Source organism: Dipteris shenzhenensis, chromosome 27 (genome assembly GCF_047967505.1).
Source record: "Dipteris shenzhenensis isolate YYH24624 ecotype China chromosome 27, Dip_SZ_1.0, whole genome shotgun sequence".
NCBI classification, from domain to species: Eukaryota; Viridiplantae; Streptophyta; class Polypodiopsida; order Gleicheniales; family Dipteridaceae; genus Dipteris; species Dipteris shenzhenensis.
Window position 1 is genome coordinate 6,044,700 of NC_141622.1, and position 14,682 is coordinate 6,059,381.

General features: G+C 42.4%; 1 protein-coding gene across 6 annotated transcripts in view; it reads right to left on the bottom strand.

Moving 5' to 3' along the window:
- Positions 1-313: 313 nt before the first annotated feature.
- Positions 314-14,682, bottom strand: part of LOC147883791 (Aldolase superfamily protein) — a 34,688-nt gene continuing 20,319 nt past the window's right edge. For 5 of the 6 annotated variants that reach the window (XM_087398104.1, XM_087398102.1, XM_087398100.1 and 2 more), the window contains exons 13-14: positions 926-1,061; positions 315-792 (exon numbers count right to left, since the gene is read on the bottom strand). In XM_087398104.1, coding sequence (XP_087254230.1) covers positions 646-792; positions 926-1,061 — 283 coding nt within the window. In that variant the 3' untranslated portion in view covers positions 315-645. Of the gene's footprint in view, positions 793-925; positions 1,062-14,682 lie in introns of all 6 variants that reach the window. The other variant, XM_087398101.1, reaches the window with a different exon arrangement.

Here is a 14,682-nt window from a genome sequence, read left to right on the forward strand (position 1 = left end):
CAATCAGTTGAAATTCAATTGCAAATATTGACCTAGCCTTTCTCACATTGAATTTAATTAGTCAGCCATCTTTCAAGCAAGAGGGCATTCACGTCAGCATGCAAGGCCAACGCATGTCATTAGGCGCTTAGGACCTAACCTTGATTTTAAAACTCGGAAAGTGTCTTCACCAAAACATCAAGTAACTAATTTGAAATTCCTTTTCCTCTTGCAAGCAGGCAATTCAAAATCTTATGTCAACATTCGCATATACAAAGAACTGCAATTAACTAATTACATACAAGGTGTACACTATAAAAATATTTGATAATAAGTTTAGTTTAAATTCAAAAGATATTTAGTTTAATATACACTTGGAGAAAACTTATGTGATATAAAGATCTAATACAGACTTTAGGCATGAGAGAGTCTAGGAGTTCTGCAGCCTAATGTACTTTTCCAGACTGTTTTTGCAAGGATGAATCTGATTTAATATGCTAAGTGCATGCTGTGGCTAAGAAATATCCTCTACAAATCCCTGGTGGGCTTCTAATCAGAGCGATTCAAAATTTATCAGCTCTTGTGAACCTGGAAGTGTCTTTACAGATCCTCTGGATCCTGTCCTGTGGGTCAAAATGTGTCTAGGAAGATGATAACGTTCTTAGCTCAAACATTTGGTGGAGGCCAGATCTTTGCAAAGTATTCTTCAAGACGCTTAGTACTGTTGACATAACCCTCCAGCCCTCTAGCCAACAACTCCTCTGCTGCAGGACTCAAAGCCTCTGCAAATGTCTTCTGATCCCAGCTTAGAAGCTGCAATACACCTGTCCCAAGTTAGATACCATGCGCATCTTCACATATCGCCCATGCCAAACAATCCCTCACTAGTTCTTCCGCAAATCATGTCCAACTTTCTGTCACAAGAGATTGGATTGTGGAAGCAGACCTCTTCTGGAGAAAAGTTGTATGCCTCAGCTGTAGCTGGGCTTAAATGCCTTACAAAAGAGTACTTGTCATCCACCAAAGCTTTAGATTCTTGAAGTGATTGCAAAATCTTAACCGGTACTATTACATAATCAACACTGCAACATCAAACAATGCACAATATTAGATGTTGAAGAAGTCTGCAGGTCTGACATTTAAACCTGGGAACAATGGCATTCATTGCTACCCTACCATTAGACAAAGATGGCAATGCAAGTGAAACTGAGGCAAGCTAGTGCATACACCAGGAACATAGATATACGGAGTCAGTCAGATCTATACACAAACTTGTACATACATACATATGAACAACAGCTTCATATCCATAAACAGAGGTGTACAGAAATAAGACAAATTCACATTGATGAGAAAAGTAAATGCATATTATGCCTTCTAGATACTCAATGTCAAGATAAAAAAGAAACCAAATTTGAATCTAAAAGAAGATAAGAAACAGCTTCAAGCTGTCAAGCTAGAAAATAAAACACTCGCACACTGAAGACTAGTGCTATCAAATTAAATCCATGTCAGCAGCACTAAGTGAGTATACCCAAAATAAGTCCTCCTCCAGCCTCTTATTAAAAAGAAAACTTTTGCTGATGTGCAGCAGACCACATGGCAAGGAAGGTTAGCTTTCTACTTAGCAGAATACAAGCAAATCGCATGAAAAGCATGCAAGCAATATAATCAACACATTCAAAATCATACTTGATTGGCAACTCAAAGAGACAAAAGAATGATCGCGTGAATAATGCAAGCGTCTCTAGAGAAACGATGATGTGATCCAACAAGGCGGAAGCTCCATGCATGAGGACGTCGATCTACTTAACATTCTGCAGATTGGACGTATGGGAAGGCTCCAACAATCAGCATGATCAAAATGGTGCAGTTGCAGACAGTAGCAATGGTGTCTCTTTCTACAGCAGGAAATAGGCAAAGGTGAGGCAGTGACGCTCAGCAAATGAACAGCTCATGAAGATGGGCTAGAATGGAGGCAGTCCCAGCAAGGTGTTCACGCAGGAATAGAAGGGAGAGGAGGCTCAGATCTGAGCAACATATCCTGGAACTTGTGTACAGCTGAAGGAGCCTCAGGTCAGCTAGGAAACGCAAGCGCAACAACATGAAGATCAGGAGCAATGGCAGAAGGGAGCTTATCCAGGATGAAGCTGCTCTGATACCATGTTAGAATGCATGGTGAGAGGGGGATAGAGTCATGAAATCACATGATGGGCACAAGTGTTGAGGCACATAAATGATTGTGATGGATCAGATATGGAGCAAGTACAATGGGCCTCGTTTATAGGCTGGGCAGCCTTATCTCCTCACATAATCTACATCACTGATGATGCCATATAGGAGAATCAAATCTTATCTAGAGTAGGTCAAGTGACCCTTCAACCTCCCAAAGGATAAGTGGACTCTAGGACACTTGACACTCTAGGACTCTACGCACACTAGGACTCCAATATCAAACAACTCCTAATTGAAATAGATGCCATTGATTTTGTTGTTGGTGGTACTTTTACAAAAGGGTCGACCAGGGGCTTTTGAAAGCAAAAGGTTAGACCGCGCTCAACAGAATTATTCAGCATATGAGAAGGAAATGTATGCTATAGTTTATGCTTTGAAGAAACGTAGGCATTATGCGTATGGTGCCAAATTTGAGATCATTTTTAATCAAAGTGGATTTGCAACAACCATAGCTTAAAGGAAGAAAAACTGGGTGGGCTGAAACAATGCAAGAGTTTAATATCCAATTGACATATCGGTAGCAAATTCCCTAAGCCAAATGCCAATGGTTAATGAATTGAGTTTTACTCAATTACAAAATGATTTACTAGATTCCTTTAAAGAAAAATGTGAGTTTCATTTCTGACTTTTGTGATATACAAAAGCCAATTATGAGGAGGGACCCAACAAATCGAGGAGCTTTCATTGAGGAGTCACATAGAAATGGTGACACACCACGGGTTGGTGATAAAGGATATAGTATTGAAGATGGGTACCTCCTCAACAAGGGTAAGTATGTGTCTCGGATAATAATGACAATAGACTCCAAATTCTTTTTGAGTGTCATGATAGTCCAAGTGTTGGACAAACAAGAATGCAAAAGACGTATGCACTTTTCAAAAGACAATTCTTTTAACCGGGAATAGATGAGACATTCAAGGTTATGGATTGAATTGCCAAAAATGCCACATCAATAAGGCTGAACACATTAAGGTAGGAGGTCTCCTACATCCCTCGATAAGTATCTCCATGGATTTTATTGTTGGATTACCTGGGCCACAAAAAGGGCATGACTCTCTGTGGGGTAATTGTGGATTGGTTGACCACGATGGCTGAGTTTATTTCAACCAATAAAGAGGTTTAGAATCCCAAATTAGCCAAGCTAGTATTGTTAGTGACTGGGATACCGTCCACTATTGTTAGTGATCAGGATACTAACCGGTATTGTATCGGCTACTAGCCGGTATAGTTAGTGACCAAGATAGCAACTTTGACATCCATTTTTGGATGGCTGTGTTTATGAGGTTTGGAAACTACTTTGAATATGAGCACCGTGGATCATCCACCGAGTGATGGTTAAACTGAAAGGGTCAACCAAGTCATTGAGGATATGCTTTGAGAATATGTAAGTAAAAGGCAACCTAAATTTGTCCATTTTAGAATTTGCACATAACAGTGCCAAGGATTCAGCTACAAGTTTTCATCTATTCATGATGATGTATGCATTTCAACCAATTGCAATGGGACTCATAAAAAAGAAGTTTCAAGCAACCTAAGACTTTCTTGAGATATGAATCAAATGCTTAAATTAGCTAAAGATAGCATTAGAAAGGCTCAAGATAGAGTAAGAAGTTATGCAAACCCACACTGCAACGAAACTCATCCAAATCACGAGTGACAGCACTACGTTTATCCACTCGGCTTAAGCATAGCATTCCTTCCCTCTTCAAGCATCAGCGTCCTTGATGATAAACTCGGGGAATACTCTCTGCATTTGGTACATGGATTCCCAGGTAGCCTCGGATACAGGTAGACCATGCCAAAACTTGGCTTAGGCGTTGACTACAGTTAACCAAAGACAACAACGCTGCCTTCGGTCAGAGAGTGTTGACTTTGATCAACGAGACTTGGCTTACGTCAAGAGGGTTAACTTTGGTTAACCAAGATGTGCCAACTTCAGTTGGAGAGACTTGGCCATAATTAGGACACTTCAACTGTCGATCAAGCGCCTTAATTATAATCAAGAGAGTTGACATCGGTCGACTAGACAAAATTGTTTTATGTTATGTGTACATGTTTGCTTGGTGGGGACGCCCACAATGACTAGGATTAGTCCACAGATTATTATTTGCATGCAAAGCGCTAACCATTAATGGGTACCATGAGTGTGTGCTTTAGTTAATGGTTGCAGGTATCAAAAGGGATTGAAGGCTCAAGCAATATGGAGCCTAGCAAGCGACCAAGAGGTGTTCGTGTGACCAAGTGCTAAGGAGACTCCAAAGTTTTGCCCTTTGAGGCAAGTAACTAGAATCTAGTTAGGATGATGACAAGTGGCTATTGCCAAATGAATGAGTCTGCGAGCTCTTTTGTAAAATGATTCAAGTATGGATTTTGTAAGCAGCTTGCACACTGAACTTTTGTACTCAGAATTCTCTATGATAATAAAAGCCTTCAAGGGGGTCCAGCCCGACATGTTGTCTTGGGCCCTAATGTCTTGCGCGCGCGCACACAAAGAGAAAGAGATCTTGAAAAGAACAAAGCTACGCAGAATTTTTGAAGGTTTTCTGTGGAGTGATAGTTTCAACAGATATCATTGGTATCAGAGCATTAGGATCTCCCTGCCTTCCATGGTGGGAGCCATCAAGGTAAAAGAATTGAAAAAGAATGGTTATTGCAATTGCTTTGCAAGCATGTACGCAAGGTAGAACAACCGATCGTGCAAACGATTGCAAAAGGGGGAGCTTTCGTCGACTGGCGGCGGGTATCGTGTGACATGAGCAGACGATTGCTTGACGTCTTTGACGAAGACCCAAGCAGGACCTGCGACGCCATAGAGGCCTTGCTAATATTTATCACCTCTTCCTTGTCGGGCACAGACGACCATTCCCGTATCTTCTATGCACTATTCCAACACGATTAGATCAAGGCAGACAAAGTCTTGACGTTGACAGGAGTGGAGATCCAAAAACGGAAAGGGTGATTCCGTTGACACGCGACACCGCACGGAGATTTTCCATCGCCATTTTTTGTTTTTACCTTAGGGTGATGTGGCAGTACACATGCATGCACTGATGTGGCATTGACACATGGATGTGACGTGGCTGTCAGCTGGATGCTGACATGGCAACATTGGAGGAACGCTGACGCGGCGCAGTGACACATGGCATCTTTGCAGTGCTGATGTGATAGGTAGGCTACTGTGCTGACGTGGCAGCTAGTACGCTGATGATGTGGCACAACCAAGATAGTTTGTTGATGTGGCAGTCAGCCAAGCTGCTGAGGTGGCAAACCTCTCGTTAGCCTGAGTTAACCTTGGTTGGATAATTATGGTTAAAGCTAACCAATCAGTTGCAACTAACTAGACCAGACTGGTCCAGTTAACCAAATCCCAGTTTGGTTTAGTTACTCCGGTAAGCCAGCCAGCCAGCCAGTCAGTGGAAATATAACATAAAAATAGAGGGGTTTTACCTGTCAGTGTTTCTGCCTGCCAGAAAACAGCAGAAAACATCAACAAATCAAAGTTTGCAAAAGTAAAGAAAATGCATTCCTTTGTGCAGGAAAAGGGGAATCAGATGCATTCCTAGTGCTTTTTGCAGCAGCCAGAAAAGGGGCAACACAGAAAATGAGGCTCAAGCAACCTTGTGGTTTACGCCTTGAGGTGACAGCCAGTTACTAGCACCAAGTTTGTGGATGCAATACACCTCTTGTTGAGATATTTTCTTTTCGAAAAGGAAGCAGGATGTCATGCCCTCCCGTGCCAGGGATGATCAAGCCATGCAAGAGCAGAGTGCGTAGCCAAAGACTGAGGCAACTTACAGACATTTACTGGCACAGCCTGTAGAAGCCAAAAGGGATCCATTGTTTCGCAGGCTCGTAAATCCTCATGCAGAAGGAGAGCAGCAGAGAGTTTCTTTTGGGGCAACCCAGAAGGTCACAGCCAAAAATAGATCCCTGGACACAGTCCCTGTTCTTCCTGTATATGATATTTCCAAGAACAGCAAGAAGTCTCATTATGAGGACAACAAGAAGAGAAAAAGAGGTAGTCAAGAAGGGAGTTCTCATCCCAGAAAAAAGAAGTCCAGACATGATCATAGCTTTTCAAGTTCTTCTTCCTCTTCTTCCAGTTCTACCTCTTCATCCTCATCTTTGTCTTCTTCTGGATCATCAAAGCCCAAGCATAAGAAGAAGAAGAAGTTATCTAAGAAAGCAAAAACTAAGGAGTTCAAAGAAGGTTCTACAAACAGTTCATGCCTTAAGCAATTCAGAGACCATGTCCTTGTTGCATGGGACAGTTTGCATATGGATGCAGGAGATACAATAGAGACCTATAATCAGAAATTTTGGGATGCATACTTGCATATTACTCCCTTCAAGAAGGTCTCAAAGAAGACCCAAGTAAGAACGTACGGGTCTGGTCTCACTCCAACGATACAGGCTGTGGTTAATACCCAGTATCATAAGGGCATACAAGACATCATGCATACCAGGATCCCACCACACTGCCTTCTCTTTTTGCCGGGACAGCAGATAAGAAAAAGGCAGCCACACCTCAATCTCAGAAAAAAGAGTTTCCCAAGGCTCAAAAGAGGGAATTTCAGCCTCAGAAGCCGAGGGGAAACCAAGCACCGAAAGCCTTCAAAGGTAAACCTCAGTTTTCCCCTGAGCAGATAGCCATTTTCCGAAGGAGGGGGAATGTTTCACATGTGGAAAAGAAGGGCATGTGATTGCCTAGTGCCCCGAGAAACCTTCGGGTTCTAAGGAGCAGAGAAAGCCACCAGGACAGCAAAAACCAATGGCGGGAGGAATTCCGGATGTTTTGGGCAAAGTGATAAACCCAGAGGAAAGAGAGTTGCTGCTTTCTTGGGGCAAGATAAGAGACCAGCAGGCACTCATATTGTTTGATCTAGGGGCTACAGATAGCTTCATCTCTGAAGATTTAGCCCTGAGACTGGGGATAAAGATGGAAGAGTTGGGCAAGGCTCTTGATGCTAACCAAATGTTCTGGGGGGACCCTGTACCAGTTACTCCCTTGATAGGGAAGCTCCGTCTTCATGTACAAAACTATGTTGATCAGAAGGATTTCTTCATCTTCCCACTTAAACATCATGATGTAGTTTTGGGAAGGTTTCATCGCAAGGCAGTGAAGCTACCCCTTCCTAAAAGAGTGCTTGAGTTTGTACATAGGGGTAAAACGCAGCGTGTGGTTGCTAGGAATAGAGGGGAGACCGTCCTCATTGTATCTAATGTTTCAGTTAGAAAAGCAATAAAGTCTGCAGTTTCAACGTATATGGTTTTTATAAAGAAAGAGATGTTGAAATGCATGCTGAAATGAATGAGGCAGATAAAGATAAATTTGTGTTTCTTGTAAACTTTAAAGATCGTTTTTCTGATGCTTTGCCAGGGAGTTACCCCCTGAGAGACCTAAAGATCATGGCATAGAGCTTATTCCTGGCATTGATCCACCTAATAGACCCCCATACTGAGTTAGTGCAACTCAGCAAAGAAAGCATGGCCCAAGTGCAGGACTTGTTGTCCAAAGGGTTGATTCAACCCAATTCCTCTCCATTTTGCTCCCCTGTACTTCGTGTGCAAAAGAAAGATGGTTCATTTCATAGGTGTGTTGACTATCGTGCACTAAACAAGATGACCATCAAGAACAAATTCCCAATTTCATGCATCGATGATGTGCTAGACCAGCTTAAAGAAGCTTCAGTCCTCAGCGGGATAGACTTAAAAAGTGGTTATCACCAAGTCAGGATAGAGTCATCGGATGTGCACAAGACAACGTTTTGCACTACTTTTGGGCTGTGTGAGTATCTAGTGATGCCTTTTGGGTTAAGAATGCCCCGGCTATCTTCAACAGAATGATGGATCGTATGTTTGGCCCTTATAGACAGTTCACAGATACCTTCTTCGATGACATCATTGTCTTCTTTAAGTCTGAAGAAGAGCATAAGGAACATCTTGCTACTGTTTTCTAAGAGCTGTGAAATCACCAACTCTATGCAAACAACAAGAAGAGTGAATTCTTTTTGGAAGAGATACATTATTTGGGCATATAATATCCAAAGATAGGATACGGATGGATTCCAAGCCATCCAAGAATGGCTAGAGTTGAAGACTGTGCATGAAGTCCGTAGTTTCCTAGGCCTATGTTCTTACTACAGAAGATTTATCAGGCATTTTGCGGATATAGCCGCACAACTTCACGACCTAACCAAGAAAAATGCAGCTTTCAAATGGAGTACTCCACAAAAGGAAGCATTCACTACACTCAAAGAGAAGTTGACCACAGAGCCAATTCTCATAGTTCCAGATTTGTATCAGCCATTTGATGTGGATTGTGATGCATGTGGGGAGTGTGTTGGGGCTGCATTGCACCAGAAGGGTCATGTAGTGGCTTTATGAGAGCCGAAGACTTTGGGATGCTAAGAGATACTTGGGAATCTATGAGAAAGAGTAATTGGTTGTGATTCATGCCCTCCATACTTGGAAGCATTATCTTTTGGATGCAGACTTTACAATAAAGACTGATCACCAAAGTCTAATATATTTATTGACTCATACTAAGCTCTCCGAGAAGCACATGAAATGGGCAAAACATGCTGTCAATGTATCATTTTCAGATTGTCCATACTCCGGGAGCTAAAAACAGAGTGGCAAATGCTTTGTCTCGAAGACCCCAAGTGAACAATGTAACTATTGGTTATCATAGGGATCTCGACGACATGAGAGAGCAATATGCCAATGATGCAGATTTTAGTGAGATTTTGCAGCAAGTGCAAGTGGGGCAGTCCACCAGTCACTATTCACCGAAAGATGGGTATCTAATGAAAGATGATTGCTTATGCATAACCCAAGAGATGAGGCAAAAGATTTTGGAGAAATGCCATGCACCTCCATATGCTGGGGCATAGAGGAATTGCAAAGGCATTAGAGAGGTATTTCTATTGGCCAACAATGCAAAAAGATATACATCAATTTGTTACAGAGTGCCTCACTTGTTAGAAGGTTAAATATGACAAGCGGAAGGCACCTTGCCTACTTATGCCTCTTCCCGTGCCCCAGGCACCATGGGAAAATATCGCAATAGCCTTCTTCTTTTTTTGCCAAGATCAAAATCTGGGAATGATGGGATTTGGACTATCATTGATAGATTCAGCAAGTAAGCTCATTTCATTCCAGTACACAAAACTATAAAGGCAAATCATATGGCTAAGGTTTTCATGGCACAGATCTTTAAGCACCATGGTATGCCTAAGTCCATTGTCAATTATCGAGATCCCAAAATCACCAGTCTATTCTAGAGAGCCCTTTTTGATAATATGGGGACGAATCTGAATTTTTCTTCTTCTTTCCGTCCCCAGATAGATGGTCAAAGAGAAGTAGCAAATTCTACAGTGTTGGATTTATTGAAATGCTACATGGCTGACCAAAGTTCAGACTGGGAAAAGTACCTACCACTAGTGGAGTTTCCATATAATAATACAATCCACAGCTCTACAAGGAAAGCCCCCTTTGAGGTCATCTATGGGAAGATGATTCTGCTACCTATCCTGAGAACAAAGATGAGATTTTTGCAGCTGATCAGTTTGTCAGAGACCTCCAGACAGCTTTTGGCCAGCAGTAATAGAAAGGTTTCAAGAAAAGCATAAGAAGGCTGCAGATAAGCACAAGAGACAGATCTCAAGCGAGGGGATTGGGTGCTTTTGAAGTTCGAAAAACCTAGGCTCCACAAGCTTAAAGGCAAAGAAAAAGTGTATGCAAAGTTATCTCCCAAGAATTATGGCCCTTTCATGGTTATAGATGAGATTAATGAGGTTGCATACAGATTAGCATTGCTAGAGCATTTAAGGATTCACAATGCCTTTCATGTGAGTCTTCTAAAGAAATATCAAAGACCGGAGCCTACAGAGCCAATAAACAAGGAACCACCTGAAGTGGATGAGCTGGAGGAGGTCCTTCAACTAGAACAAATTGTGTATCATACTGTACGTAAAGGCCCTGGGGGCAAGGAATTTTAGAGGTATCCTGTAAAATTCAAGAACTATTGGGCATTGGATGCCAAGTGGATGGATGAAGACATGTTGTCTGATCATCCACATCTTTTGGATATTTACAAGGAAGCTTTTTAGTTGAGATCAACTGAATAGAAGCCGAGGGGATGTCACCAAGTTGTAAATACTCCAATGTCAAAGTTCTAGTTGACCATTTATTTGATCATTATTAAAGAGCCTCTCATTTATTTAATTATGTTTAAAAAAGTTCTCTCTTATTGGTCAAAGTATTGACTTCGGTCAAAGATACTTAACTCCGATTAAGTAAGCCCAACCTCGGTTAGAAAGACTTGGCTTAGGCAAAGATGGTTAACTACGGTTAACCAAAGAACCACAGCCTTGACTTCGGTCAGAGAGTGTTGAATTCGATCAACTAGACTTGGCTTACACCATAGTTACCAGGGAACGGGAACGTTCCGAAATTTCAAGTGCCGGAACGGGAACGTTCCGGGAAGGGGGAATAGAATCACCAAATCTGAGTTTTCTTGCACATGACAGATTTGAGTTTATTGCACTATTGTCTTGAATATGCATGTCACAGACAAAGTATGCTAAAGGTCTCTTGTAGAAATTTAAGATGGAAGAGAGCAAACCCGTGGCTACTCCGTTGGAAAAAGGACTCAACCTTACTAAGCAGGATGAGGCTGAAAAGTTTAATGGCACACTTTACAGGCAGCTGGTTGGTAGTTCATTTATTTATGCTCCACTAGGCCAGACATTGCCTATGCTCCAGGGTTGCTGAGTCAGCTTATGCATTGTCCTACTGTCACACATTGGAATGCAGCCAAAAGAGTTCTCAGATATGTGCACGGCACTCTCTCTTATGGTTTGCATTATGCTTCACATTTCTCTGAGTGGTTTCACACACTCAAATTGGTCAAAGGATACCGATGATAGAAGATCGACTTCCGGCTATTGCTTCTCATTGGGTTCAGCTTGTATCTCTTGGCTCAATAAGAAGCAAGACCAAGTCTCTCTTTTCTCTAGTGAAGTAGAGTGTAAAGTGGCAAATGCAGCCAGTATGGAATGCATGTGGTTAAGGAAGCTTTTGCATGACTTGCATCATGCATAGGATGGTGAGGTAGCCTCTCTCCTTTGAGACAGCCAGAGTTGCGTTGCCATTGGCAACAATCCCGTCTTTCATGCTCACATGAAACGCATTGAAAATCATCATCACTACATATGGGATTGTATTTCAAATGGCTTCATTGACCTTATCTATTGTTCCACTGAGGACAATGTCGCAGATATCTTCACCAAAAGTCTGTCTTGGGGATCAAAGACATTAAAACAATGTCAAGGGGGGTTGTAAAATGACATTGTTTCTTTTGTACTCGCATAGATTACTATATCCACACATGGATGAATTTGTGCAACCATGGCACTTTAGGTGCACTAGGTACTTCTGAGATCATTCCAGAGTACTTCAACCATATCATTGAGGGGGGATTTGTAGACATATACAATGATATGGTGGTGTAGGATAGACAAGGACTTAGTCTATTTTGGTGTGTACTACTTGAATACCATACATACCTAGTACTTGTACTTCATTTTCATTGAGCGTACTTCATTTTCATTGAGCATTCTATTGGAGTTTCTGTGTGACCACTTCTTGCTCACTTGTGTTCACAACCCTTCTCCATTTGTTCCTTCACATTTTCTTCAGGCCTTGGTTCAAGGGAATCAATATGGTTACCTTCATGAGAATCTACAAGGCTATATTAGTCAGGATGTTACTCAACCCATTGAGACTAAACGGCAAATGGGGACCATGATAGCCATGATGGCTGGTTGACTCAATGACAAGAAAGAGGGCTGATCTCAATAAGGAAGCACACGGATTTGAGGATCACTATCCCAAGCTCGGATACCAATGAAACCTCTTCATGCTCTCTTAAAGGGGAAGGGGAACATTTGCTCTGCATAACATTACGAAATATTCCTTTACTTCAAAGATTTGAAAGAAGAGAAACTGAAACGTACTGAGAAAAGATGAACAGATGATTGAGGGATCAAGACGCAACCCGCCCCCCCCCCCTTTATCTAGGCTCTTTATTACAATGAGATGCAAAGCCAAGGTGTTGAAGTAAAATGTATCAACACCTTCCAAACTTCAAACTATAGCATGAGATATGTACAAGGCATGAACATGAAGCTCAAGGCTGAGCTGTAAGTTTAAAGCACAATTACCATTGCTTCTACACATCAGTAACATTTAGCCAAGGTTTTGAAAAATAAGATTTTGATTTAGCATAACTATCTTTGATGCAACTTCAAAAGCTATGCAGAAAGAAATGGAAATCCGCTGCAGATTTTGCCACGAAATTTGAGTATAGTTGTTGGAAAGAAGTAGCATTTCATAAGGGAGAGTTGCACCAACAAAAGGGAGCAAGGTTGCATAGGGAGATGTGTTGCTGTAGAAGGAGCTGTTGCAGAAGGGGCTGCTGCAGAAGAAGGTACATTAGAAGGGCCTGCTTGCATGGGGAAGGAGCTGCAGAGGAAGGAGACTGCACCAGAAGAGGGAGAGTGCCCAAATGAAGGTGGCAACAAAGAACTTCCATCTGCCATCCTGACTGTATACGCATAGTCAGATGGACTTGTCTTTAACTTCAGCCTCTTCACGAGCTTGGAGTTAATCACATTGTGAGTTGACGCTGAGTCAAACAACACAATGGCATCATGATTGGCCACTTGCCCTTTCATTTTAATTAACTCCGTATCATTAAAGGCTGTATACCCCATTGCTGCGGGCTTAGATAGGATGTTATCAGGTGCACTCGTTACTAGCTTAGCAACAGACACAAACAAGGTACCGACCTCTGAGAAGATCCCGCTAGCTGAATCTGCAACTCTTCCGCTCTGGGACTTCCCTCCATTTCCACGTCGCATTCTAAGACCACCATCTCAACCATCCGACGATCTTTGTTACGTGGACAATCCTTCCACTGATGAGGCTGAAGGCATCCAAAACACAAGCCTTCTCTCCTCGCCTTTTCTCTTTGTTCTGGATTTAAGGGAGACTTACACCAAGCCCGGGCTGCCATTGGGATTACTTTCCTCTTCACTCCAATGGTGGTACTTGGTTTAGGAGTTTCAGCCGGTTTCGCCTGCTTGGCTTGACCACTCGACTGAGAACCACTCCCTTTACTAATCCATTTCTTCTTAAACCCAGATTTCTTCGGATACCCATACTGGGTTCCGACCTGTGCAAACCCACTTGGCCTGCTGCCCTTGGCATCTTCATAGTTCAGGGCTATGGCTATTGCATCATCTAACGTGTTCGCATACTTAGCCCGAACTTCCATTTTTATCCGATCATTCAATCCAAATATGAAATCTTTCACTTGGATTGATTGAGGTAGGGGTTCATCGACCTTCATTACGCTCTCTCGAAACTTATCAGTGTATTCTGCCACTGACAAATTTCTCTGACGAAGGTTCCTATATTGATCCCAAGCTCGGGATGCTTCGTCAGGAGGTAAGAAGTGTTTCCTGAATTCTCTTTTAAACCCCTCCCAGATAGTGGATGCTATGCCATCTTTTTGTTGCTTAATCCACCACCGATCCGCTGCCTCACTAAACATGTGGGTGGCCTCGCGGATCTTCTTGTATGTCATTTCTGATTGCACAAATGGCGAACGCCTTGTCCCATTTGTGTAACCAAGTCTCAATGACATTGGAACTACGGTCGTTCATCCGACCAGAATACTTTTCTGGCCTGTAATTGGCAATATTTGGTACTTTAGCCTTTCTAGGCTCGACCGTATGGACACTAGACTCCGGTTCCATTGGAGCCTTTCCCTTCTCATCTCGAGAAGGTCTGGCAGACATACTATGTATTACTCTTCTAAGTTCAGACTGCCCTGCATTGGCATGTAACTGTTGCGCTAATAACTGCTGCAAGGCATCCTCAAGCAATGCAATCCTGCCAGATAAGGTGTGAGCTACTGGGCGCGACACCTGCTGGGTCGGCCGGACTCCTGACTCACCAGGGTCCCTCCTGGAAGCCCCTTCTTCTGCTTCCATTTAGTTCAATGGGTGTTTTGTTTTGTTTTTGTGCTTTTTTTTTTTTAACACCGCTAAAACACTGTATTTACAAACTGACACAATTCAGTGTACTGACACTCTGACACAATTCCCTATACTAGGGAATACCTGCAATCCCACATGCACACTGACTAGGCATTTGACACATGCATATAACCAAATACCACTTTCCCTATACTAGGGAAGTTCCTGCAAGTCAACTCAGACTGAAGTACACAGGCATAGTAAACTGTAAACTCTGCTATACAGAAATAATAGGCTGCGAAAAAAAAACTGAAATCTTATAATGAAAGAAAAACTGATGCTCCCTCAAAACTGCACGCAATTCGAATCCCCGCAGCTTGCAGCCTTCACGTACGGCCTGCTCTCTGATCGCACTACA